The 24,331-nt window shown below is 42.7% G+C and overlaps 1 protein-coding gene across 7 annotated transcripts in view; it reads left to right on the top strand.

The window, feature by feature from the left end:
* lrba (LPS-responsive vesicle trafficking, beach and anchor containing) overlaps nucleotides 1-24,331 on the top strand; it is a 191,645-nt gene that overhangs the window by 134,704 nt on the left and 32,610 nt on the right. For all 7 annotated transcript variants that reach the window (XM_083982697.1, XM_083982701.1, XM_083982698.1 and 4 more), the window contains 7 exons: nucleotides 4,995-5,112; nucleotides 5,309-5,411; nucleotides 7,846-7,961; nucleotides 8,082-8,194; nucleotides 14,223-14,363; nucleotides 16,019-16,138; nucleotides 19,563-19,715. In XM_083982697.1, coding sequence (XP_083838823.1) covers nucleotides 4,995-5,112; nucleotides 5,309-5,411; nucleotides 7,846-7,961; nucleotides 8,082-8,194; nucleotides 14,223-14,363; nucleotides 16,019-16,138; nucleotides 19,563-19,715 — 864 coding nt within the window. The remainder of the gene's footprint in view (nucleotides 1-4,994; nucleotides 5,113-5,308; nucleotides 5,412-7,845; nucleotides 7,962-8,081; nucleotides 8,195-14,222; nucleotides 14,364-16,018; nucleotides 16,139-19,562; nucleotides 19,716-24,331) is intronic.

Here is a 24,331-nt window from a genome sequence, read left to right as displayed (position 1 = left end):
CCAAGTTCCTTTGATTAGTGAGCATTGTTTTCCCCTTGAATGGCTCACCTGTTTTACTTGCAGAGCAGCCTCCCAACACCTACCCACTACCAGCGCCCCCCTGTTTAAAGGACATAACACATTTCTGACTAAAAACTGCTGATGCATTTGTTTTTATTTATTTCTAGTACCTATGGGGCCCACAGTTGTTCCCACTCCTTCTCTCCATCCTTCTTTTTCTGGCTATCACTCAATCTCAAAAGCAAAATCTGTCTTAATTGGCTCCAGAGGGCTCGGGGAGGCTTTGTGTCAGCGGTGATGAGGGTCCTGATTGGTCCAGAGGCACAGGCAGCCAACAGACCCTTGTTAGTGTGCCGGGGCCCTTTGCTTGCTCGTTAGTCCGATGAACTCATTTACTGATGGGGGGTGACAAGGGCTCGTTTACCAGTGTGGAACAGGGAGTAGCAGGGGGGGCAAGGCAAGGGGGGTTGGGTGGCTGGGTGGCAAACAAGAATATGGATGCAGGGAGAGCAGAGTGAAGGATTATAACAGATCTGAGCTCCCGTGTTGTTGTGGATGCACCGGATGAGAGTGTCAAAAAGCTCTTAAATGTCAGTTTGGGTTTGTCTGTGCTTTGTTTCTCATTTGCTGCTGCAGTAAAAGTGCATCTGGAGTTTCGGTCCACTGAAACCCTCTTTATTGTAGACGGCTTGTTCCTGCGGTCAGCCAAGTGAGGGGAAAAAATGACAAACAGCGTGGCAGTGATGCAGCGGTTCACTTTGCCTCTGCGACTTTTGAATGAGGAAAAAGGGAAATCTCATTAAAGTAATAACAACCCTTAGGAATCTGTTACCTCTGCCCATTGTTTGCATGTTTAAGTCATTTCGTGACGAGTGTGGAGTCGAGTGTTGAGGGGTGGGCGGCGAGTGGCTTTCAGAAAATGAAAAGCAATACGCAACTCTACACGCTGATAAGTCCACAGGTTTTTCTCTTTTTTTTTTAATGAATTCTATCAATTTTGCCCAATACCGCTTGTCCCTCGTTTCTGTTTTGATGTTGATGGATCACCTCTCTTCCTCCCGCTCATTAATTTCATCACCTTATCTCCCACACCACTTCATTTGACCAAAAGGTAATAATAAATCCCTCATCCATTATCCTTTAACTGAGGCGGCCATGCGGAAATACTTAATAACAGGCAACAAATTGAACTTCAATCACCTCATTTTCCTTCAAGGATGCACAGCACATTACTCTGAACCAGCAAATATGCATATAGCACTTACATTACACCCCTTATATGCAGTTTGAATAAACTCTAAAACAAAAAAACATTGGTACTTCAATTACTTTTTTCTTCATATTTAATGGCAAATATAGATTTACTTATTTGATAACTGGAAGTGGTTTCTTTCCTCTTCATCCGAAGAGTCTTATCAGCCCAAAAACACACACACACACACACACACACACACACACACACACACACACTCAACCTCAACCTAGCCAATGAAAGCCTCATCTATCTTCGACCTAAGCTGCTGATAGTTGCTCTGTTGCTCCTCTTTCTCCTCCTTAATCCAGTGCAGTTTCAATTAAATTTCATCCGCGTCACTTTGTTCCTCCGCTTGACTTTACCTGTGTTTCTAAAGAGGCATCGGTTGGTGATGGAGGCTGGCCTCGTAAAGGAAAGCATGATGGGGACGGTTCACTGGCAAGGACTGTCAGTGGTGTGTGTGTGTGTGTGTGTGTGTGTGTGTGTGTGTGTGTGTGTGTGTGTGTGTGTGTGTGTGTGTGTGTGTGTGTGTGTGTGTGTGTGTGTGTGTGTGTGTGTGTGTGTGTGTGTGTGTGTGTGTGTGTGTGTGTGTGTGTGTGTGTGTGTGTGTGTGTGTGTGTGTGTGGTTATACGCCGCAGCCACAGTCACCCGTCCCCTCTTCATGTGTCCCTCTTCATTCTGCTGTCTTTTGGGCATCTGACAAAGACAAACGATGGTGCTTCAGAAATGAGCAGCAGCCCGGCGCACAAACAGGTTGAAGGAGGAGGAGTAGGAGGAGGAGGAGGGAGAGATGAAGAGAGGCAGACAGAGGGGAAAAAAAGCATTGCAATCAAGACCAGTTCCTTTGTTTTCTGTTTGGCTGTGTCCTCTCGCGTGACGCTTTGAAATTGATCTCAGGGCACACCAGACCTGAATCCACGGATATTGTTCCACTTGAAATGAAACATCAATAAAACTGTGCTTTCTACTCAACCAATCATGTTGACGTACAAGCTCTTGATTGTTTCAGTTTTGTTTTTCTTGTATTTAAACTGAACAATCCCTTTTTTTATTCAAATATAAAAATGTAAATACGACACAGAGCTAGCATAGTCTGGTTTTGGCAAGGTTTTTTCTTATTCTTCTGTAGTATTGCCATCTCTTTTGAGCCTGACTGATCCAGTTCCACTGTTACTATTTATCACAGAGGAAGCCGGTGCAGCCATAACTCCAGCCCGGACAATAACCTCCACACCACTGTAATTTGTCCAGACGTGGTCAGAACAGCGAGAGCATTACAGCACGGATAGTTTGTCACACTCCTTGTCACCCGCTCAGCTATTTCATCTGCAAGGGAAAGGGCGCCGCAGTTAGGGGCGACAATCTTGGGAACACACAGTGCTATTCACCGCGTTCCACGAGATTCATCGGTCCAGGGGAAAATATGATCTCTGGCTGCCTCCGCTGCTGTCATTTCTATCTGTGGAATCAGGGGACTGCAACTTCATCAGTTCAGTGCCGGGCATCTTCTTGACATCCGTCGCGAGGTCTATGAGCTTATGCTCCTGGGGATGAAATGAGTCAACCACTCCCTTTTGGAGGTCAGAGGTCACTCACCAAGTACTCACTCATCATACACCTGAAGACAGTTTTGATCAACTAGTAGAATCATTTTCTTCTTTTTTTCCAAAATGAAAGAAAATAAAATTATATGAAAGTCTCTGTGGTCCAAGATGATGTGTACTGGGATTTTTTCTGCAGGGCATGATTGTCTTCATAGCAATCATGTCTGTCTGGATAGAAAACTAATCATGTGTCACAGCCTGTTTGTCGTCAAATCTCCCTAGCAGTCTGTTTTATAGAGATTCTGATACAATTCAAATAAAGACAAAATGTTTGTTTGACCTAAAAATAAAAACTCATACAGTATCTGCACTATGCATCATATGAAATTGCAGATAATGTTCATTTCATCTTCTCTTGAACCTTTTAATCCTGAAATCTATCTATTACTCCAACTGACCTGATATGTATAAAGTTTAAGAAACTTGTCTTTTCTCTGAGTGTGAGCTGCTCCTCCTTTTGTAAATTGATGAGTTCTTCTGGACTTGATTAGTTTTTTTAGTAAAAAAAGTAGCTTTTAAATGACATGTATTTATGGGAAGCATGATGTTACCGCCAGCTACCAGCTAACTTGGCTTAACATACCAGCCACAAAAGTGGCAGATTGATTGTGTGGCTCATGTCAAATGTAACAAATATTTCTCACCAAAGCAACTAAAACTCCCACACTAATGTGTTGCGTCTTGTTTGTTTAGTCTGTGAAGGATTGTAAGTTTAAAAGCGGTCAACTTTGTCAACATCTAGACTTGCAGCAAAAAGAGTATGTTTTCAAAAATGTTGAAGTATTCCTATAAAAAAAATTGGCCTATCAGAAAGGTCCTGATTTCTTTATTTGTTACATTGACATTTCTATATTAGGATGGTATAACATTTCCTCAAAAATATTAGTTTGTTCTTGTTCCTTGATGATTAAAAAAAAGAAGCTATTTACTCCAGTGAGTGTTGATCTTTGTGTACTGGCTACAGTCTAATGGCTACTGGTGTAGTCATCTCAAAGTCCCTGTTAAGGAAGATAGGAGTGTGGTGGATTCAGACCCAGCCAGCTTCTCCTGGCCACTAATCCACATTTAATTGAACTCCAGAGACTTTGAAGTGAGTCTGTGATGCAGGCAGGTTTTATTCCTCAGAGAGATAGCGAGGGAGAGGCTGTCCCCAGCTAAAGGCCTCAGCTGGTCTGCTCCGCTTGTCCCCTGCCTTTAATGAGCTCCTTTAACTTAACACTAGGCCTGGGTTACAAGCTCGCATTTGAATATTTGTGATTAATAACACAAACTCTGAACCATGCTGTGACAACCTTAAGTGTCCCTTTTACCTTTCCACCATATCCCTGTACGCCCCCCCCCCCCCCCCCCCCCCTGTCAGCAGACGCCTTTGAAACCGCAGGCAGAGGGGGAAACAAACACCTAGTTAACAAAGCAGTGCTAAGTAGGTTAGCAGCAAACCTAAACGCTGGATTAGTAGGAGTACGAATCACGGGGGCAGAGCCGATCATCTGGGTCTGTCAGGCACGGTGACAGCCATCAGAACAAGTTACTCTGACAACCACCGCAATCTCTACAGGGACAGATTAAGCTCAGCTCATTGAAGCATTTTCAAATCTAGAGCCAGCTAACATAATGTTGTTTGACCCCTGTCACAGTTACCGCCATGGAAATAGGAAAACGGCCCCATCACATGTTTAGCATAAAATAAGTCCGTCCTTGTCACATTGAATTGTCTCTGTACGTTAAAGCTGTTTGCTTTTTTCGCTCATCTTTGCTGTGATATCCTGATATTCATCTTCACCTGTGTGCTGTAATATGGATGATCCTTTAGTGAACTAAACGCTTCCCTCACTCCTCCTCCATTCTCTTGCTGAAGGTATCTCTTTTTCATTGAGGCTGATCAATATAAGACATTAATCGTGCTGCTCAGGCCGTCACACCATCACCGCGTGAAAAATGAACTAACCCGAGCCCTCTGTCTGCTCTTCTTTCTCTCCACCCCTACTTTCCCCCAATCTCTCGTGTCTCTTTTTTCTGTAAATTTATTTTCCTTATTTCTTCTTTTTTATTATTCCATTCAAATCTACCACTTCCTTCCTCCACCCCCCTGTTCCCTTTGGTCTCTTTCTGATTTCCCTGTCCTGTCTTCCAGATTCTAGCCTACACAGAGGGTCTTCATGGAAAATGGCTGTTCACAGAGATCCGTGCCGTCTTTTCCAGACGCTACCTACTACAAAATACTGCTCTGGAAATCTTCATGGCCAACAGAAGTAAGACAGCACCCATAATTACTTATGGTATAACTGGTCCACATTTTTACTGTAACCATGATGGCTATACAAACAAAAGGTTTTGGGTGTTATTGAATTGAAAAACACAGAAGAAATGTATTTGAAGAAGTCAGTGACATGTATTTATGATGATAACCTTCAATAAAACAAGGTATTTCTCTTTGTCTCTTTGCAGCTGCAGTCATGTTCAACTTCCCAGATGCTGCAACTGTAAAGAAGGTGGTGCACAGTCTTCCTCGAGTTGGCGTGGGAACGAACTTTGGCCTTCCACAGACCAGGTGAGACACATACTGTACATACAACGTTTAACTTTTGATTATTAATGCTGCAGGTTTGTGTACATCACCACCAGGGCGGCTGTGGCTCAGGAGGTAGCGAAGTGTCCTTGGGCAAGACACTGAATCCACACTTGCCCTGATTGTGAATCATCGGATGTATGAATGTGTGTGAATGATTAGCCCCCAAGCCTGTCTGTGCACAGAGCTGCATGAATGTGTGTGTGAAACAAGTGTAAAGCGCTTTGAGTGGTCCAAGTGACTAGAAAAGCATTTTATAAGTGTAAGTCCATTTACCATTTTCCACCAGAAAATAAAAGTTCAGAGTGAAGCAGGACTTCATGATTAGTTTTACAGTAGATGATGGTGATGGTGATCTTGTACAGACATGCTTTATCTGCAGCTCTTGATGCTGACTACCATCTCAGGTTCATTACTGATGCTCCCAACAGTCATCATTGCATCCTGTATAAAAAGGCTGGCAGATCCTCTCACTCCGAAGGGCATGATCTGCATGTGTATTTATTTATTTATCTTACATCCCATGGACTAATGGCTGTCTGATGCTCATCAAGTTCACACTGAGCTTCCTTCTCTGTAGCATCAACCTGAACCCACAAGAAAGCACTTTAAAAATTAGTTTGTCCTAACCTTTTATCTTTTATTGGTATGCGTTTTAAGTCATTCTTGTTACATTATTTATGTATTTACTGTATTTAGATGTTTGTTTTAATTTTTTTTTTTAACTAATCATTTTTTCTCTCTGTAAATGAAATCTTTGTCCTCATTGATCTCTGAATTTAAAAGACGTACAACTGTACGTTGTCGTTGCATCACAAACCTGTGACCTGAATTTTTTTCCCTCCTTCTCTTCCCGCCACTTGCACACATGGGCTGAGCACTGATTTTTTTTTTTTTTTTCCGGCATCCCTCCCACTCTCTCCTCACCTCCCAAACATAATTGGCTTCACACAAACATAGTCCCGTTCATTTATTTATTTCCATCAGTGTGAAGCAAATAGTTGCTTGTAAGCCTGCAGGGCCACACCCCCAGCCTCCCCCACAGCCCTGCCTCCCTCACATTATGTCTGCTCTGTGTCCGGGCTGCACTAAAGCCAACCCACCCTAACTGCTGGCATATGGAGAAATAAAGGTAGTGCCCAGGAAGTTCTGTCATATACATGAGTTATGTGATACATTAGGCAGTGGAATATTTTCTCAGTGTTTTGGAAAGAATATAGATGAATATTCAATAGAAAACCTGCAAAGTGCAAATCATAAACAGGATGACTGCAGGTTTTCATAAGTCAAAATTTAAGGAGTTAAACTTCCAAACAGAAAACAAATTCAAAGACATGAGGTATAAATCTCTCTGTGCAGGGATTTGTTTCACTTTCATTCCTCATATTGTGAAATTTTAGCCGTCGTTAATCTGAGTTACAGCAGTCGCTGTCTGGGGGGATTTGTGAATATTCTGGTGAAGTGTTTGTGGTCAGAGGGAAATATTTGCTCAATATTAACAAACACAAAACACGGCATGTAGCAACAACAACAACAACAACAACAGCGAGGGCTGTGCAATCAGTGCATCCAGTAATGAATGTAGTCAAGTGTGTGTGTGTGCGTGTATATAATGCAAGAGTTGGTGTGTGTGTGTGCTGAGCTCATTAATCAAGCTAGTTTGCAGGCCAGGGACACCTTGGCTCTTTGACCCGAGGACAGCTGTGCCGGCCAGCTCAGTGTATACACACACACACATACACACAAACAGCCACAGCCACTACAACACAAATTTATTTCCTATCCAGAGTCCCACACCCCATTTTATTCTACTCAGTATTGATCAAATGCTTTCCGTCTTTCATCCTCTAAATATTTACAACTGTGATGTAATCCACAGGAAATAAAAAGAAACAATAGAAATCTACAAAGAAAGCACATTCATGCATATTATTGCTTCTAATATCAGATATAGTTTGTGCTGTAGTACACGTAGTACACAAGTTGTTTTTTCACCTTTGAGGGCCCTAATGACCATAATCTTGCACCATGACAGTGATTAATTCCATCATTTTCTTTTGTTTTAATTGGATTGTGGGTCATTTGTTTTCGTCCTACAGCATACATCACGCTCTGGGGCCTTGTTTGTGTGTGCACACGTGCACACAAATATCTGCATTCGACCCAATTTATGGCGTATTTGTCTTCTTAATTAGCAACAGTGTAACTTCAGTAGATTTTTCATTTAATGACATGTGTATTACCAAAGCCTAATAAAGCTTCAGGCTTTTTTCAGCCAGCTCTGCTCTAGTGATGTTTAGACTGATTTTGTCTCTGTGCTGTTTGGTATAATTTTTTCCATGAGATCACCAGGACAAAGAGCATTTATGTGATCACAGCTGTTTTAATATGTGTCACCCTCTGTTTGTCTGTATAGGAGAATCTCCCTGGCCACACCAAAGCAGTTGTTCAAAGCGTCCAACATGACCCAGCGTTGGCAACGTCGGGAAATCTCCAACTTTGAGTACCTCATTTTCCTCAACACCATCTCTGGTGAGGACACCATCACCCATCACCTGTGTAGTGCTATTGTGTGGCTCAAAGACAGAGACATACATAAAAACAAAAGCTTTTAATTAATTTAATGAATTAATTCACCTTTCTGTCCACCAGGTCGGACCTACAACGACCTAAACCAGTACCCAGTCTTCCCGTGGGTTATCACCAACTACGACTCAGAAGAACTTGACCTCACTCTGCCCAGTAACTTCAGAGATCTGTCGAAGGTAAGACACCAGCAGCACGTCTCCCCACCCCACCCCCCACTGGTCTGTTTTTCCTTAATTGCAAAGAGAGAGGGATTGTGTGTGTGTGTGTGGGTGTGTGTGTTGTCCATTTAGTTGCGTGTAATTGCCATTGATCATAGTTTAGTGAACCAGCTCCTTAATCACTGATCGCTATCTTGACACAGGTGTAGTGATGTCGTTCTCATTCAATTACTCATGTGTTTTAGTAAAAAAAAAACTGGACATTACTGTTTAACAGCAGAATAACTTGGACAGGTTTTTTTTTATCACTTCTAGTCTTTCTTGAGAATTGAGTTGTATCACATAAATATAATAAATTAAGGAGATAATGTTGAAATTCACTAAAATGCCAGCTGATGTACATTATGGATAATCTCTATGATTAGTTGGTTGACAAAGTCCCGCCCTGCTGCAGTTAAAGCAGATTTAAGCCCCTCGCGTTCTCCCTCTGTGATTCCCATATTCTTGCTTATAGCTATTCCTTTCAGTGCGTAATTGAAAGTACATAATTGAATTCTTTCAAGGTTGACCTTCTGCAAACACCCCAGGAAGTGAAGTAGTACTCCCTGGTAGCTCCTGGCATCAAGTGATTGGACTTAAAACAATGAAACCTGCCCCGAGATGCTCCCTGGCACATAAATACACACGCTCACACTGCTGAAATTGCTTAAAAGAGACTCCCACATATTATAAGTAGACATGCAATTATTTACTTGCATGAACTCCCTCCCTTACACATGCAGAAAAAAGAAGGTAAAAAACAGACTCCAAAGCTTTCCAGCTGCCCTTGTCGGGGCTGAGGATCAGTTGTATGTAATGGTGTCCAGAGGTGGGAGGACGGAGGATTAGCTCTAGAGTGAGATGATTGAGCGACTGTCGAGCAGCTGGAACAAAATGACTGAATAAATCAGCCACAGAAACAAAAAGGCATGCGTTAATGGACAGAGGATACATCGGAGGAAATGCATTTCAGAGTTACACTTGAGGGCATTTGTTCAGGTCCTGGGGTCGTCCGTGCTCGTGCAGGGTGAGGGCGTGGCGGTGGTGCTGAGACAAATGGAGGAAAATTACACTTAGACTGTTTTATAAAAAGGCAAAGAGCTGTGTTGAAGTGGTTGTGGTGGTACTAGAGGTTATAATTTTGTGTACCTGTGTTAGTTGTTCAGTTATCTCTCTCATGTTATGTACCAGACAGATTGTACACCGTTGTGTGTCCCATCCACAGAGATGCTGTGACAGCTTTTTCACTATGTGATTCTCTAAATGTCATAAAACTGCACAGCTCTTTTATAAACTGTCACATCACGACAGTCATTTTGCAAAGTAATACTCAAGGAATGTGCCCTTGCCCGTGTTTGACTGGCAGCCCGGGATGACGTTGCATTGGTTTTCAACAAAAGTTGAGCCAGGTTCTATTTTTTTTTTTTTTGACAGACGACATCGGAGCTCTCTGTGTTTTGGCAGCCTGGATGTGATTTAATGGAAATGAGTGAAAAATCTTCCGCGTCTCTTTTTCCTTTCAAAAGACAGAGCTGTCAAGAGAGTTTTCAGTTTGTCAGAATTCATGTGTCCCCAAACATTATGTGATGTGAATATAGTTTGTCTTTGCAAACAAACTAGAAACTCAATAAAATCCATTAACTCTTTTAGGCGTTTTCACACCCAAAGTTAATTTGCTCTGGTCCACTTCACTGGAGTTTGTAAACTTGCAGAATTTTCCCCTCTGTTCAGTTTGCTTCACACAAAAGAAAATTCAAATGAACCAAAAACTGCATCATTGCAAATCACGTAAGAACGTTTATTTTATTATTTTTATTTTAACCCTAACCCTTTTATTGATAGGAATGTCTGGCTGGACTTGGAAAGAAAACAAAGGTAGAAGGTTACAGGAACCGTCTAGCTCAAACGTATGAGTTAATCTGTCAGTGGGTTCGGATCAGGGTCAGAACTCTTCTGCAACAGAAATGAAACTGCACTAAAGTTCTATATATATTCATACGTATGTGTATCTGCCCCGGTGAGTTGAGCCAAAGGGGAAAATGATCCAGGGTTTGGTTGAAGTAGACGACGAAGCGCAGGTCTGGAGTCACCCTTAGGAATTGAAAAGGTTGAAAGATGTTATCGGTACAGTGTGATCCAGTGTGATACAATAACCCTACATAAATATCATGGCTGTCAAACACAGGAACACATGAGCCATCCACTCACAGGTCCACTCTTTCACATGCTGTCATATACTTTCAAACACCCCAACAGTCAACACCTCGTCCCTTCAGCTCTGCTCAGTCCTGCCCCCACCTCTGGTCTGCTCCTCTGTGTCTCCATCCTCTGCTTTTATCCCTCCCAGTGTAGCCTTCCCAACTGTATGAGGCTGCATAATTTCTCTGTTTATCTGGCTTCATGTTGCCCAGTGGGCTGAGGTGTGACAGTTGTGCTCTCTCTCCACCAACACACATACACACATACACACACACGCTCACACAAACATGCAGCCCTCCTTTAGCTTCTTCCCTCCTATTCTGCCTCCTGCTTTTCTCCTCTGCACTGCCTTTTGGAGTTTGGACAGCTCAGCCTCTGTGCTGCTCAGTCGAGCCTCGCAGCCCCAGGGACTAACTGGATGAAGGGGGGGAGATGGGTGAAAGGATGAGAAGCAGAAAGACAATCGAGGAGAGAGTCTGTAAGAGAGAAAGAACAACATCGTTCTCCTTTCTCCTCCGAGGGTGGGATAGCAGCAGAGAAAGGAGGGAGGGGAGGGGAGGGGAGGGTGCGGGCCAATCTTTATTATATCTGTTTTATTCATGTTGTTGACACGTGTGTGAAATCAGTGTATGACCACTGGACCGTGGCAGACTGCAGCGTCTGGAAAAGGGCAAGCAGCACTGTGCAGCCCCCCCTCAACTACCCCCACCCTCCAAATCAACCCCCACCCGCCAATTCTGCACTCGAAATCATTTGTATTCTGTGTTTCTTTTCTTTGCAGCCTGATGTTTTCTGACCGTTACAGTTCATTCTGTGTGTGTGTGTGTGTGTGTGTGTGTGTGTACCATTTGCCACCTTGCTTTTTCTCTTTTCTTTCTGTTATCATTCCTCTCTCTCGCTCCCTGTTTTGTCTCTCACTCTGTCTCTCTTTCTCACCCTCCACATATCTCTTATCCCCCTCTTATGTCACATTGGTGGTTGTCTCTTATAGAAACAGGTCATCTGAGAAGCCTCCAGTGACATTGAGAAGCCAAATTGCCATGAATGTGTGTGTGTGTGCGTGTCACACACTGTCATCATCCCCTAGCACAACAGAGGCCACACAGAATTTATGTTCCTTGCTGCCAGAGCCGTTCTGACCCCGGGGACTTTCTTATCATAAACTCTAACCTCAACCTGACATCAAACGCCGACCCCCGAGATAACATTGTAGTCACGATAAGCTCACACCAGAACAGACTGAAAGTGTGTAACTCTGTTTTTCTTTTTTTTGTTATAATTATTGTCATTATTATTCCTCTGCCCTTTTCCTACATCTGCACACCGTCACAAATCTCCTCACGAAAATGCACTTGTCCTACATATATATAATAATATTGGGCAATTCAGTGCAACATAAGCCAAAAACATCTTCACTCATGTTGCAGAGCTTTTAAGAGAGCAAACAATTTAAAGAATTGTTAACCTTCTAACTATTCATTAGTTTGTTTTGCATTTACATTGCGACAGAAATAGTGAGGATTTATTGAGCGTTCCCTGTACCTTTGTGCTATAACCTACTACTCACCGCCAGATCAGCTAATGGTGTATTGATTTCACCATACGGGCCCCATATGTTTATCCCCCAGGCCCTCCACACTATTTTCACTGTTTAAATAGGACATTATACATAAACACTCCTTTCAAAAGGCTCTTTTGATTTATGACTGAAAGCCCCAGTGATGCTCAGATCGTTGGTAAGCTATTATACTTCATCACCAGTGACCCATTATTGTTTTAAAAGCAAAGTAGCACTTGGTAATGTTCCTATAATAGTCCACAGGAAGATCCTTCTCATTCCTGAAGGCAGCTTTTCTCTCGGGGTAAACACACCCATTGTGTGGGATCATTTAGCAAAAACAAAGTTAATTTAAGATAACTCATAACAGATACATTGACACACCTGCAGCATTATGTGACCTCTATACTGTCAATGACCATTTTAACGCTTCTCTGCATGCAGTGCTTGTAATTCAGTGATCTTCATACACTATAGTTTCAACCAACAATCTGTTCTCCTTTTGTGCAAAATGTGTAGATTTGTTTTCCATTAACTCTATTACCTGCATATTAATGGCAGTGTCTGCAGCTTTAAATGGCTCTGAACACCATCTCCTCTGGATGAAGAACTGATAAGGACTAATCCAAGATTAATTCTCTGATGTTTACTTGCTCGAAGTGGCAGCACAATTTTGCTCTGTAGCTTTCTCTCTGGTCTAATTAAGACTATGAGATTGGTTCATTTATCTGAGAGCTCATCAGAGCGCTATTCTTTGCCACGACATATTAGGCCAATCTCTGGTGGGGCAGCAGCAGCAGCAGGCGTTCCATCAACACGCTGCCAGCCGCTCTGCTCTGATGTACGGCGCCGTCACCGCCGCGCTGTTGTAGCTACTGTAAGCTGAGAGCGCCAGCCTCACTGTAATTTACAGCAGTAAACAATGCTGTGCGCGTGCAAACCAACAGCCCCCACGTGCACTCACACACAATTCTCTCTCTCTCTCTCTCTCTTTCTGTCACTATGGCACTTTCAGTCTTTTTTTATTTTATATGCCTCCTCTCCCTTTTCTTTTTTTAATGAGCCGACTGTTATTAGGGCTATAAATCAGACCAATGGGTGTGATGTATAATTCACTGTGTGTACTCACCCACCCCCAGTGGCCCTGAGGAAGCCCACAGTGTATCACTGTCAGCACAGAGCCGTGCAGCGTGGTGGCAAAAGGCATTTCGCTGTGTAAATCTGCACAGGCTCAGGAACACTATTTTTTTTTTTTTTTTTTACAAAATGGCATCAGATATGCACACGCTAAACTGTGGAAGGCAAGTGACTTTGTGCAACCCTTTTGTGCACCACTCCCACACTACACACAAATACATGTACACAAGCATGCTCCATTACACCCACACAAAACAGTAGCCATATCGCAGATCAATATAAAAGCCAGGCACTGGATGAGCCTTGTTGTGACAGGCACCCTATGATATGAAAGAGATCCAATTGATCCACGTCCTACTAGGCCCTCGTCCTCAAAAGGCCATCATTCCATTACCATTGATCTGCTGTGTGTGTGTGTGTGTGTATGAGAGTGGGAGAGAGAGAGAGATAAAGGGGGGTTTGAGAGAATGAGGCACAGCCAGCAGAAGACTAATAAAAATTGAACCAGCCTGAAAGTGATTTCTATAAATGAGTATTTAAATAATAGCAGAGTAGCACTGGATTATTGGTTTTTGGAGAGCGATGGAAAATTAATGCAACTTACCCATTTTTCTAGACTGCAAAGAGGGCCAGTGACCAGTGTATTAGTTACAGATTAATAAAAGTCGAAATTAGAGGAATCCACAGCCTAGCTATTGATATTCCTAGTGGGCACTCTTTCATTGGAGCACATTAGTTTTCTCTGACAGATTACAGCTGCAGGGGCCCTGTTTCACAGCCTATAAAAAGCACTCTGTGGGAAAGGATTGATCTCTGTCTGAAGGGAAACATCATCTAATATTCATTTGAGATTGCACAAAGGTTACTTGCTTTCATTTGCCTTGCAACGGTTCTACTGCTAGGAGTGGTTCCTGGATATATACTATATACACGGTACAATTCAGCACTGCCTCCTCGCTTTCCCTTCGCCATCGCACTCGTGTTTGTCATTTCTCGTCTTTATCTCTGCTTTCATGTCAAGCTGCATTTCAAGGAAGTCACAGGTTATTTATCACTTTGTAACACACTGAAAATGTATTTGATGTTGATGAGTATTTTTTTTTCTCCCCACAGCCCGTTGGCGCTTTGAATCCCAAGAGGGCGGCGTTCTTTTCAGACCGGTATGAGTCCTGGGAGGATGATCAGGTGCCAAAGTTCCACTATGGCACCCACTACTCCACCTCCAGCTTCACAATGATGTGGCTGCTGCGTATGGTAAGTGCATTTCTAGATGTACACAATTTTTTAAAATCGCTGGTAATTCACAAACATTGTTAGAAATTGCTTTGATTACACTATTACAAGAATAAAATGAAATTCCTCTTCAGCTAATGGATGTTACAGCTCACACCTCAGGGTCAGGTTTAACAAAGACAGACTTTGACCCCTTGCACAAAGCAGTTTTGTTTCTTAAGCTGCACTGAGACAATTAATTCTTGGTGAAGAATTTTTGCAACAAAAAAAAAAATGGCACCACTAACCACTCTTAAAAACTGATTTCCATGTTACCATAGCAACACTTGTCTTACTGTAGGCTTGGGTTAGCGGGGAGGGGGGTTAAATGTCTAATGGTTTTGTCTTAAATGAGTCAGTCTTTATTTTTGCACAACAATATTGGTTGCATTAGACAAATCTATGAGCAGAATTAAAACAGGCCTTTGTGACGCCACCCAATGCAAGTGTAGTTACACACAGCAATATGCACATTAAAATAATTAGTCAAACAATCTTTATTGATTTTTTTTAAATGTATGTTCATTACTTGCTTTGATTTACCTTTTATGATATCTGTAACAAATATATTTGTATCAAATTTAGAGTATTCACTATAGATGCTAAATATTGCATCACATGTTTATTGTTCCTCATTTAATGTTGCATATAAATCATTGCACAATATGTTGTTTCCATATACTAATATAACAGCCACAAAACAGAACATAAATTCTCAAGAATCACATGTATTATCTGTGATTTGATGTGTTTTAGAGGAGCCTGTGTGGTGCACGTGGTGCACGTGGTTCACTGGAGTGCTCTCTTTCGGTACCTTTGAATGGATGCCATCAATCTTTCCATACTGCACTCATGGGAACGGGAGGTTACTAAGTTTCTCCGATGTGCAGTTTTCTGCTGTTATTGTCCCAGTAGCTCACTGTCTCCGTGACTCCCAGTAGAGTTACCTCATTGATCCCTGCACATCATTAGAGGGCTTATTCTAAAGCCACTTTACCAGAAACCCGCCGCTTAAAACTCTCACTTAAAGATCAAACCTAACATCAGACAGTAACTGAAAAACTGCTCTATTCTCTATTCTCGTGTCATGGTTGTCGCTCTTTCTGTGCGTTGCCGTGACACTTTACAGTGCACTCAGTCCTATACTGCTGCTTTAAATGCACAATGAGATGATGGGAATGTGTTTAACCTCTTGGACATTTTTTTGTTACAAATGAGCCTTACGTAATTCCAGGCTGAACTTAATTAGCCATATATACAACATCAGTCTGTAGCTGCAGCCCAGCATATTGTGTCCATGTCACTTGGGGGCTGTTGCGTCAGAGAGACACGGCTATTGATCGGTTCTAACAAGATTATACATGATTAGAAATGCATCAGTAACACGAGTGTATTGGCTTTAGTCACTCACTGGGATTATTGTTATTTCACTTGTTCATTTTCTGGACTCCAGTTTGTTAGAGGGTGTGTAAAAAGACCAGATTTGATTCAGATCTGTTTACATAGTGTTGAAGCTTAACAGACTTTTATTGTGTTTTTATTGCACAACAGAGGATTCTATTATTGCAATCACAATAGCTGTTGTTAACAGTTATATCAGCCGTTTTAGAGCTTTTCTTTTGCTTGCTAATCAACAGGAACCCTTCACCACGTTCTTCCTCAACTTCCAAGGAGGAAAGTTTGACCATGCTGACCGCACCTTCTCATCAGTGTCCCGGGCCTGGAGGAACTGCCAGAGAGACACATCTGACGTGAAGGTACTGTACACACTGATACACACAATAGATCCCCACCACCAAAAAGGGTTTGCGTCTTTTTAGAGGTAAGAGATAAAGGCCTGTGCAATGCAGGAGGATAAATCCCCATCCAGCATCCTCACAGTCAAAGAAGAAAAGGTTTCAGAAAACATCCAGTCACAACCAATCATTGTCCATTTGCAATGAAAGCTTCCTGGTCTTCTGATCAAAGCGTTAACTAATCCTCATCTGTCCCAGTCGTCTGTGTCAGATTCAGCCAGCTATAACCGGGACTTGAATCCCTGCCCATTGGGCCCCCAAACTCTAAGCTATTGGAGCTGTTGGATCTGCCCTGCAACAGCACAGGTCATTCTCATACTGAAGGCCTTCGAACTCCCAGTGCACACTTTAACTGCTCCCCTAAAACATTTACGACTACAGTCAAGACATTCTCTGTCAAAGCCGGGCTTTTGCTTGGTCTCCTGGCACTCGGTCACTGGATGGGGGTAACGGTGGTGGTGTCGGGGGTTTTGACGCTTGATTGCGTTTACCACCCCCCCCCCCCCCCCCCCTACCCAACATCCCACCGATAAAACATATGGATTGTGTTACTGCCTAGCTGGCCGATGCTTGATTGCGAAAGCCCAACAAGAGCCCTCGTTTGCTCTCCCGGTCTAGACCTGTCATTGTGGATCAAACTGTGAGAGCTCAACTTCAGATCAAAACAAAGGGGGAATCTGGACCACATCACTTTGTTTCCATGTTCAGTTTGAATCTTTAACATATTTTGAATGAAAGTCCGTCGACTTTATACACTCGGACGCACACATTCATGTTCTAGCAAAAGAGGAATTAGCCATTAGATGTATCAATTTGGTATGCTAAGTACACCATTTAGCTTTAGCAGTGCAGTCATTGATAGCGACTCTGTCCCTGCCAGAGGGCAAAAAAAGCACCAGTGTTTTCATACCACAGCGGTAAAGACGGGGTGATAATAGGTTACAACACCCAGATTCAATGTGTCTCTAGCCTGGGTGACGCTAGCATGACCTCCATTCCCCAATCCCCTGACCCCCAGCCTCAGCCCAAAGGCATCACAGGGGGATAGAGGAGAGAGGGGGAGGCTTAGAGGTAGCAACAGTGGAAGTGTAGTAGGTGAGCCCGGGGGCCAGAGCCCCTTCCAGTGACCCATGACAGGACAGGATTAGGGATCAGAGGGGCTGGCCTCTGACCAGGCCAGAGCAAAGGGGCCACTGCACATAATGGTCCATGCAAGGCGGGCTGAGTGTTGGGGAGCGGAGCCCTCAAAGTTTTGTTGAAGTGTGTGTGTGTGTGTGTGTGTGTGTGTGTGTGTGTGTGTGTGTGTGTGTGTGTGTGTGTGTGTGTGTGTGTGTGTGTGTGTGTGTGTGTGTGTGTGTGTGTGTGTGTGTGTGTGTGTGTGTGTGTGTTCTGCCACCTCCTGGTCAAATTTACAGCAGTGAACCTGGGTGAGCTTGAGGCCTCGTTAAGAGTTTGACCTTTCGTTCGAGGTCAGATTTTGTGGAGTGAAGAGATTTCAGAAGTGAGGAAGTGCTGTGTTGTTTTAAACTTGTGTGTTTGCTTGCTCATTTGATTGGATGTTTTCACCACATTGATGAGAGGCAGATGTATTGTGCCTCTAATCTGATAAGAGAGACCTGTAATTGTTTGAGTAACAACTTTTTGTATCTGTAGAGACCATGAGCCTCTGTGTAAAGAATTCTGCTTAAACCTGCTCCTCGGCCTCAAGTTGCAGCACAAGTTGTGTTTACAGGCTGCCTGCCACGCTGTCAGATGTGCTGCCGGCCCGACGGGGCTGCGGCGTGTCAGCTTGATGTCGACGTCGGTCTGCTCATCTCTGATGTCAGACTGTCAACATGTTTGTATCTCTCTGTCCCTCTTGAGAGGACCAGTCAGCACTTGGAGTCGGTCACACAGGCTTTGTTCACAGATAAGAAGACCAGCATCACAACCTTAGAAATAAAATACTGACCCTGTATCATTTAGTCTCAAAGATGGTACAATAATGATTTAATGATTACACCATGAAACTAAGACTGGTATTAGAATTATATCAGACTGATACTGTAATTATTACATGCTTTTATTTACAATGGGGTCCAAATGTCTTAGATACCACTGTCTGTTCATGTCTATATAATTATATTCTATTTGTGTCCTGACAAATCATGATATACATTATCTCAATGCACGTACAGGTTTAAGGTTTAAGAGTTTGTGAGGAGAAAGAGGGCGGAGGAGCAGAGAGACCATGAAATACTTTGCTGACTGATGTTAATTATAACAGAAAATAAAGTAATGGCATTAGTATATGGAGTGATAATCAATATCATTTGAATTCTAATGCCTTGACCTGCTGATCGAGAAATAGAAACACAATAATACAGAGTAAATTACATGAAGTGGCACATTATAAATGCAGAGAGAGAGAAACCAGTGCATTATGGGAACAGTAGCCTAACCAAGGGATGCTGCAGGACTCTCCTGTATCAGCTCAAACTATAAGCTTTATCAGAGAGGGCGCCTGAACTCAAACTCACATCTGTCTGTACACAAATGATCCAGAAGTGTAAGAGTAAAGGTGTCCTCTCTATTGTGAAGTACAGTACATGTCAAGTATTTTTGTCTTTTGCATAGAGCAGTAAGAGCTGAGAGCTGGTGCTTCAGTCTGGTGTGTTGAGTCGATGAGACAAACCCACAACAACAACACTGGAGCTTATGCCTGCAGGACAGTATGGATTCAACTACATGTTTTTAAACTCCGACTCGATCTTGATGTTTACGCTCATTGTGGCAAGTTCTGCATTGTTAAGAATAACGAACAGCCAAACATATGGGGTTACATCTCCTGTCATAACTATGTTTCTCTTTGGGGTCGAGCAGTTAGAAAATACTTTGTGTTGTTTGAGACAGCCAAATAAAATCATCATAGTTTGGAAAGAATTTGGTAGACTGTTGGCCTTTTTTTTCCTCTGTTGTTGTGGAAGATTGACATGAGGGCTGCTCACATACAAAGAAAATTAGGGCACTGGAACAGAGGAAAACCACAGTCGAGAGCACGCTAAGAGGTTTTTGACATCCTGTAGTGGCTCAACAGAGAGGCAAGAAGCAGACGAGCAGTCGGAGATATGATTCCCATTAATAATTATACAATTATACAGTTTAGAAAACATTGTCTTGTTCTCCTTTATGTCTGTATACTTTTTCATATCCTGATTTACCATTTACATCTGACACTGTTACTATAGTAGCACTGGCTGGTGATTTCCCTGAGCCCTCTGTTACCCACAAGCTAAGTCTGAGTCAGCTTTTTAGTGGGAACTCTGAATCGTTACAGATGGTTTCACTGTTTTGAAAAATGTGTAATGAACCACTTTGAATGTGTTTCTATGCTTTGGCCTCACAGGAGCTGATCCCAGAGTTTTACTACCTCCCCGAGATGTTCAACAATGCCAACACTTACAACCTGGGAGTGATGGAAGATGGCACCGTGGTCTCCGACGTGGAGCTGCCGCCCTGGGCAAAAAGCGCAGAGGAGTTTGTCCGAATCAATCGCCTGGTAAGAGCCGTGACGCGTGCTGGTGTAATGAGAAAATGGATCAGCCAGGTTCAAGCTACTTCACCTGGGAAATACACTTAATACACATCATTTAGAACACATATACAAACACCTGCGACTCTACGTGTATCAATAAAGTTTTAAATGATTATTTAGTATAGTCATGCTGCACATGCATGTTTGAAATATGTTTGTAGTATCTATTACTTGGTGTCACTCGAACACACAGACATTTTTTTGTGTCTGGCTGGCACATATATATATCACCGAACCGTGACTGACCAAAAATCCTGTCAGAGGTTTCAGCCTCTCCTTGTACTAGCTTAGCTGGAAATGCTAATTCAAAGAGACAGTGTTATTTCCTGACTGTCTCACAGTTCTTCCTGTTGCCTGAGCCTCCTGCCTCTCTGACATGCCCCAGCTCTCAGATTGCTGCGTTGACCAAGTGCTCAAACATCACCTCACCCCCCTCCCCGTCCCTCTCCACCTCCTCACCATCTCTCACTCTCTCTGCTCTTGCTTCTTTGTTCACATGCATGTGACATACAGTATGTTGGTGTGGAAAAATAACGCAATATCGTGATTTCAGATCTCCTCTTCCTGCCCGCTCGGCTTAGAAGCAGAAATATTCGATGTACTGTATGCTGGATCTTGTCAGACTTGCTGTCATATTTTCAATGTAGATCTTTCCTCCTCCTCCAGTCTCACTCTTTCACACACACACACACACACACACACACACACACACAGCTGGGGCACTGAGGTAACTCTTCAGATCAGATTACCCCGCTCTGCTCTAGAAGGTCAAATGGCACCAGATACTTTTACTATTTCTGTTGGGCCTTGCTGGAAAAGCTTGTTTTCTTACTTTTGGTACTCGAACTTCAAACACTTTTTGACTTCATACTGTTAAATTTATGGAGTTTTACTGTTGTACCCTTAAAGACCAGGTTGTCTTGTAAATGAAATCTAGATCATTAAGACCCTGCCCTTTTGAACATGATAAAATAGGTACAATTGGAAGAATGCATACGTATAACCAAACAGGCTGAAGTGTCATGTATATGAATAAGTCTGTAGAACTGTTGCTGTGTGGTGTTTCTTTCACAGATGGTTTTATTTTATTTTATTTTAGAGTAAAAGCAGTTGTAGTTACCCATGTGATGGGTGCCCACGGTAGTTATGGGTGCTGATGAGGCTGGGTGTGCTCTGTGACCTGTGCAGTCTTGTGGTGGGCTCTGTTAACCAGCCTGCTGATATGACCAGGCCCCTATCATTAATCACACACTTCTCTCTCTTGGGCTGTCAGCAAAGTCCAGGCCGAGGTGGATGTATTTGGAGGGGAGGGGGCTTCTCATGGTGGTGCCCTGCTGTTTTGCAGAGTCCCACCCACCCAGTCCACTGGAGTGTACCCTCTCTTAATGATAATGTGAACATAAAGGAAAATACTTGTTGATTAGATTTTGATTAGTGTAATCTCACGCACATCTTACTGATGTGTCCATGTCTGTAGTGGTATACTATACAGCTAATAATTAATTTATATTTTTAAAAAAGCACACACAAACATTAAAGGTATACGTTATTTCTGGTTTGTGCTGGATTGAATACATTTATATTTTGGACATTTTGGGCATATGGATACTTAATGGACTTAATAGATTTATTCTTCATTCTATTGTGACAAATTGAACCTATTGATTGATAATGGCAATAATCCTCAGTTGTTAAATAATTCATATGTTTGCTGTATTTGCCTCATTTTTCACTGTTTCACTCAGTAGCAGGTGTAATTTCCATCTTTAATACTCCTGTGTAGATTTTGTTTAAAATGCAGAGGTGGAACACACCCACTTTAAAAACACACCTAATTTGGATCATATTATTGGATAAAACTAAAGATCTGTCAAAAGGGAATATGTGGATTAATATGCTTTGTGCTGCTGCGGCCTTTCATTGCCAGTTTAACTGCACCAGTCTCATCTACGTACCTCTGCTTCAATTTCCTCAGGTCCTTTCCTTTGTGTCCAATTTAGGTGCTGCAGGGGCAATTTGGACTTATCCAAACAGTCTATACTCTGGCACAGCTGCCTGCTAGTTACTGTGTTCAGGCTGCTACAATTTCAGTCTGCGGTTTCTTTCTTTACCGTGTGCAAATTGAGGTATTGATCCAGCACTGCAGCTGAGCCCAGCAGGCAGGTGTAGGTGCACAGACACATAACAAGCTCAGCAGAGCAGGAGCCGTTTTGAGTCTTAACCAGGGATCTAACAACATGAATATCTGCTGCAACTGAAATTATTAATCAATTGATCAATTAGTAAATTGACAAAAAATTAATCTTTCATGATCAATTTACCTTTTGATCATTTCTAAAACAAATAATAATTTAATATTCATTGGCTCAAGCTTCACCAATGTGATGATTTGCAGCTTCTCTATATAATATCTGATAGAAACCTGAATATCTTTAGATTCTGGGATGTTAATAAACTAAGCAATTTTGTAATATTTTATTGACAATATTATTAACGATTATGAGAGAATAATTTGCAGATTAATCAGTACTGAAAACAATGAAAATCCTCCAGTGCTGCAGATCATACAGAGATAGAATGGGAGAGACCGAGGTAAAGGAGGGTGGACAGGAAGAATAAAGGAGAGAATGGGCCGAGGACAAGGTAGAGGGAGGGATGTGTGGGTGGACAGGTCTCTGGTCATGACAGATAGCTGGCATTAGAGGGTGTCAGCTGGCAACTGTGGTACTGTTGGGAGAGAGATGAGCGTGGTGGAGAGGAGAGAGGAAGAGTGAAGGAGTTAATGGGCTGTTTGGCTCTCTTTAGCTTGTCTGCTGCTAATGGCCTCGCAACACAAGGATAGACAGCAGGAGAGAACACGCAAACACAATCAGATGCACACATGGTACAAACACACACACGCGCCTGCTGTCTCCACTCTGGTTATGAGCCCTAGATGATTAACAGCTAATTAGGGCCCAATCTGGAAAGGCCATTAAAAGACTCTCACAGTAAAGGATTGCGCTGCTGTGCAAAACGGCAGCTTGTTTTTGTTGTTGGGAGTGAGAGTTGTAAAAAGAAAAAGGAGAGAAGAAGGGGAAGAAATCCAGGAGAAGGTATAAACATCACATCAAACTTTAGCCTGGTTTGTGTTGCTGTGCCGTTAGAAGTGTCGTAGTTCATCACAGATGTTTAGTAAAAAGTATGTAGCACAGGAATGGATTTATTCCAAGTATGTGCCTACACAGATTGTTGTTTAACCTCTGGTTTACACAACACTGAAGGCTCAAATGATGAGTTTGAGGTGCCGGGAAACGGTTGGATTTTTGACAGACTCACAATGGAGACGAAGCACCTCAGCACACAAAGCTAAGCATGCACCTTCCTTCACCACACTGAAGTGCCTACAGTATACTTAAACGCCTGCTTGTAAAGGCACACTCCCTTTTCCTCGGTCCATCACACACCCGCACACACTGAGACACTGGGGTCTTGAGGCGGCATGCCACAGAGATCAGGGGCTGCTTGTTGTTTTTACCAGGAGGTCGAAGGAGAGGTTAAGAACTTGATCCCTCCTCCACCAGATAACTACATGTCTCTGGGCACTGTCAACCTCTCTGACATTCCTCTATATATGACCACATCTCACTTCTCTGCTCTGCTAGCCATTAACACGATAGCAGGTGACGATGATGTGTCTATGCTTGTGTATTTCTGTGCACGTCACCGTTGACCTGTGTTATGTAGCACCCTAAACCACAGTCTGGTGCAGTAGCCACATCCTCTCCTACTGTGAATAGTCTAAGGGTGGAGTGGACAAATGGATTTTCAGAGGCTGCAATTTACACATGAAATGTAAATATTCAATAAATCTTGCATTTTAATTAATTTTGAATACAACACCAAGAATTGAGTGTAATAAAAGTGTCAGTGTGATTGTTTAAGAACAGTTAATTAACTAAACAAGTACATTTTAACATTGATCTGTTCAATCAATACTTTACAGCATTTTAAAATGAGTTTTTCCTTCCACAGACGTGGGCTGGTGCAATCACCATCTCTTATTCGAGCTCTTCGGGGCCCATTTGCTGCTCCGCGCGTTCACGTTTGGTTTCTTTCAGTCATCTGCGCTCTTGTAGCGCTGCTGACAGACCTGCAAACCACACACATGGGACAGATGGGCAGCACATTACTTTTGGCCTTTCCCCCCCTTATAAAGCATCTGCTCACTCAAAGCAGTGACAGAGACATCAGCTAAACTGCCCTCACAGAAGGAGAGGGAGACTTTTCCCTCTTGTTGAATGGGCAAACCCAACTGAGTGATAGGTCAGAAGCTGATACTGAGAAGCTTGACCACAGATCACCGCCGCATGTGGTAAAGCCTCACTGTAACTTGACATCTCTGCTCAACGGACATCAGACACCAGAGCTATCTGTGTGAGTCCGTACAAGCAAAATACAGTTTTCAGCATGTGGCTACCCAGTGCATTATTACTGAATAACTTCTTTGTTAGAGTATTGACCTTTGGGATATTGGAACGGTGAAAGGCCGTGTTGTTATCAAAGAGATTGATACCTGTGCTCTGCTACAAGCAACAGAT

This window comes from Trachurus trachurus, assembly GCF_905171665.1.
Source record: "Trachurus trachurus genome assembly, chromosome: 1".
Classification (NCBI taxonomy): Eukaryota; Metazoa; Chordata; class Actinopteri; order Carangiformes; family Carangidae; genus Trachurus; species Trachurus trachurus.
This window is presented reverse-complemented; position numbering and strand designations above follow the sequence as displayed.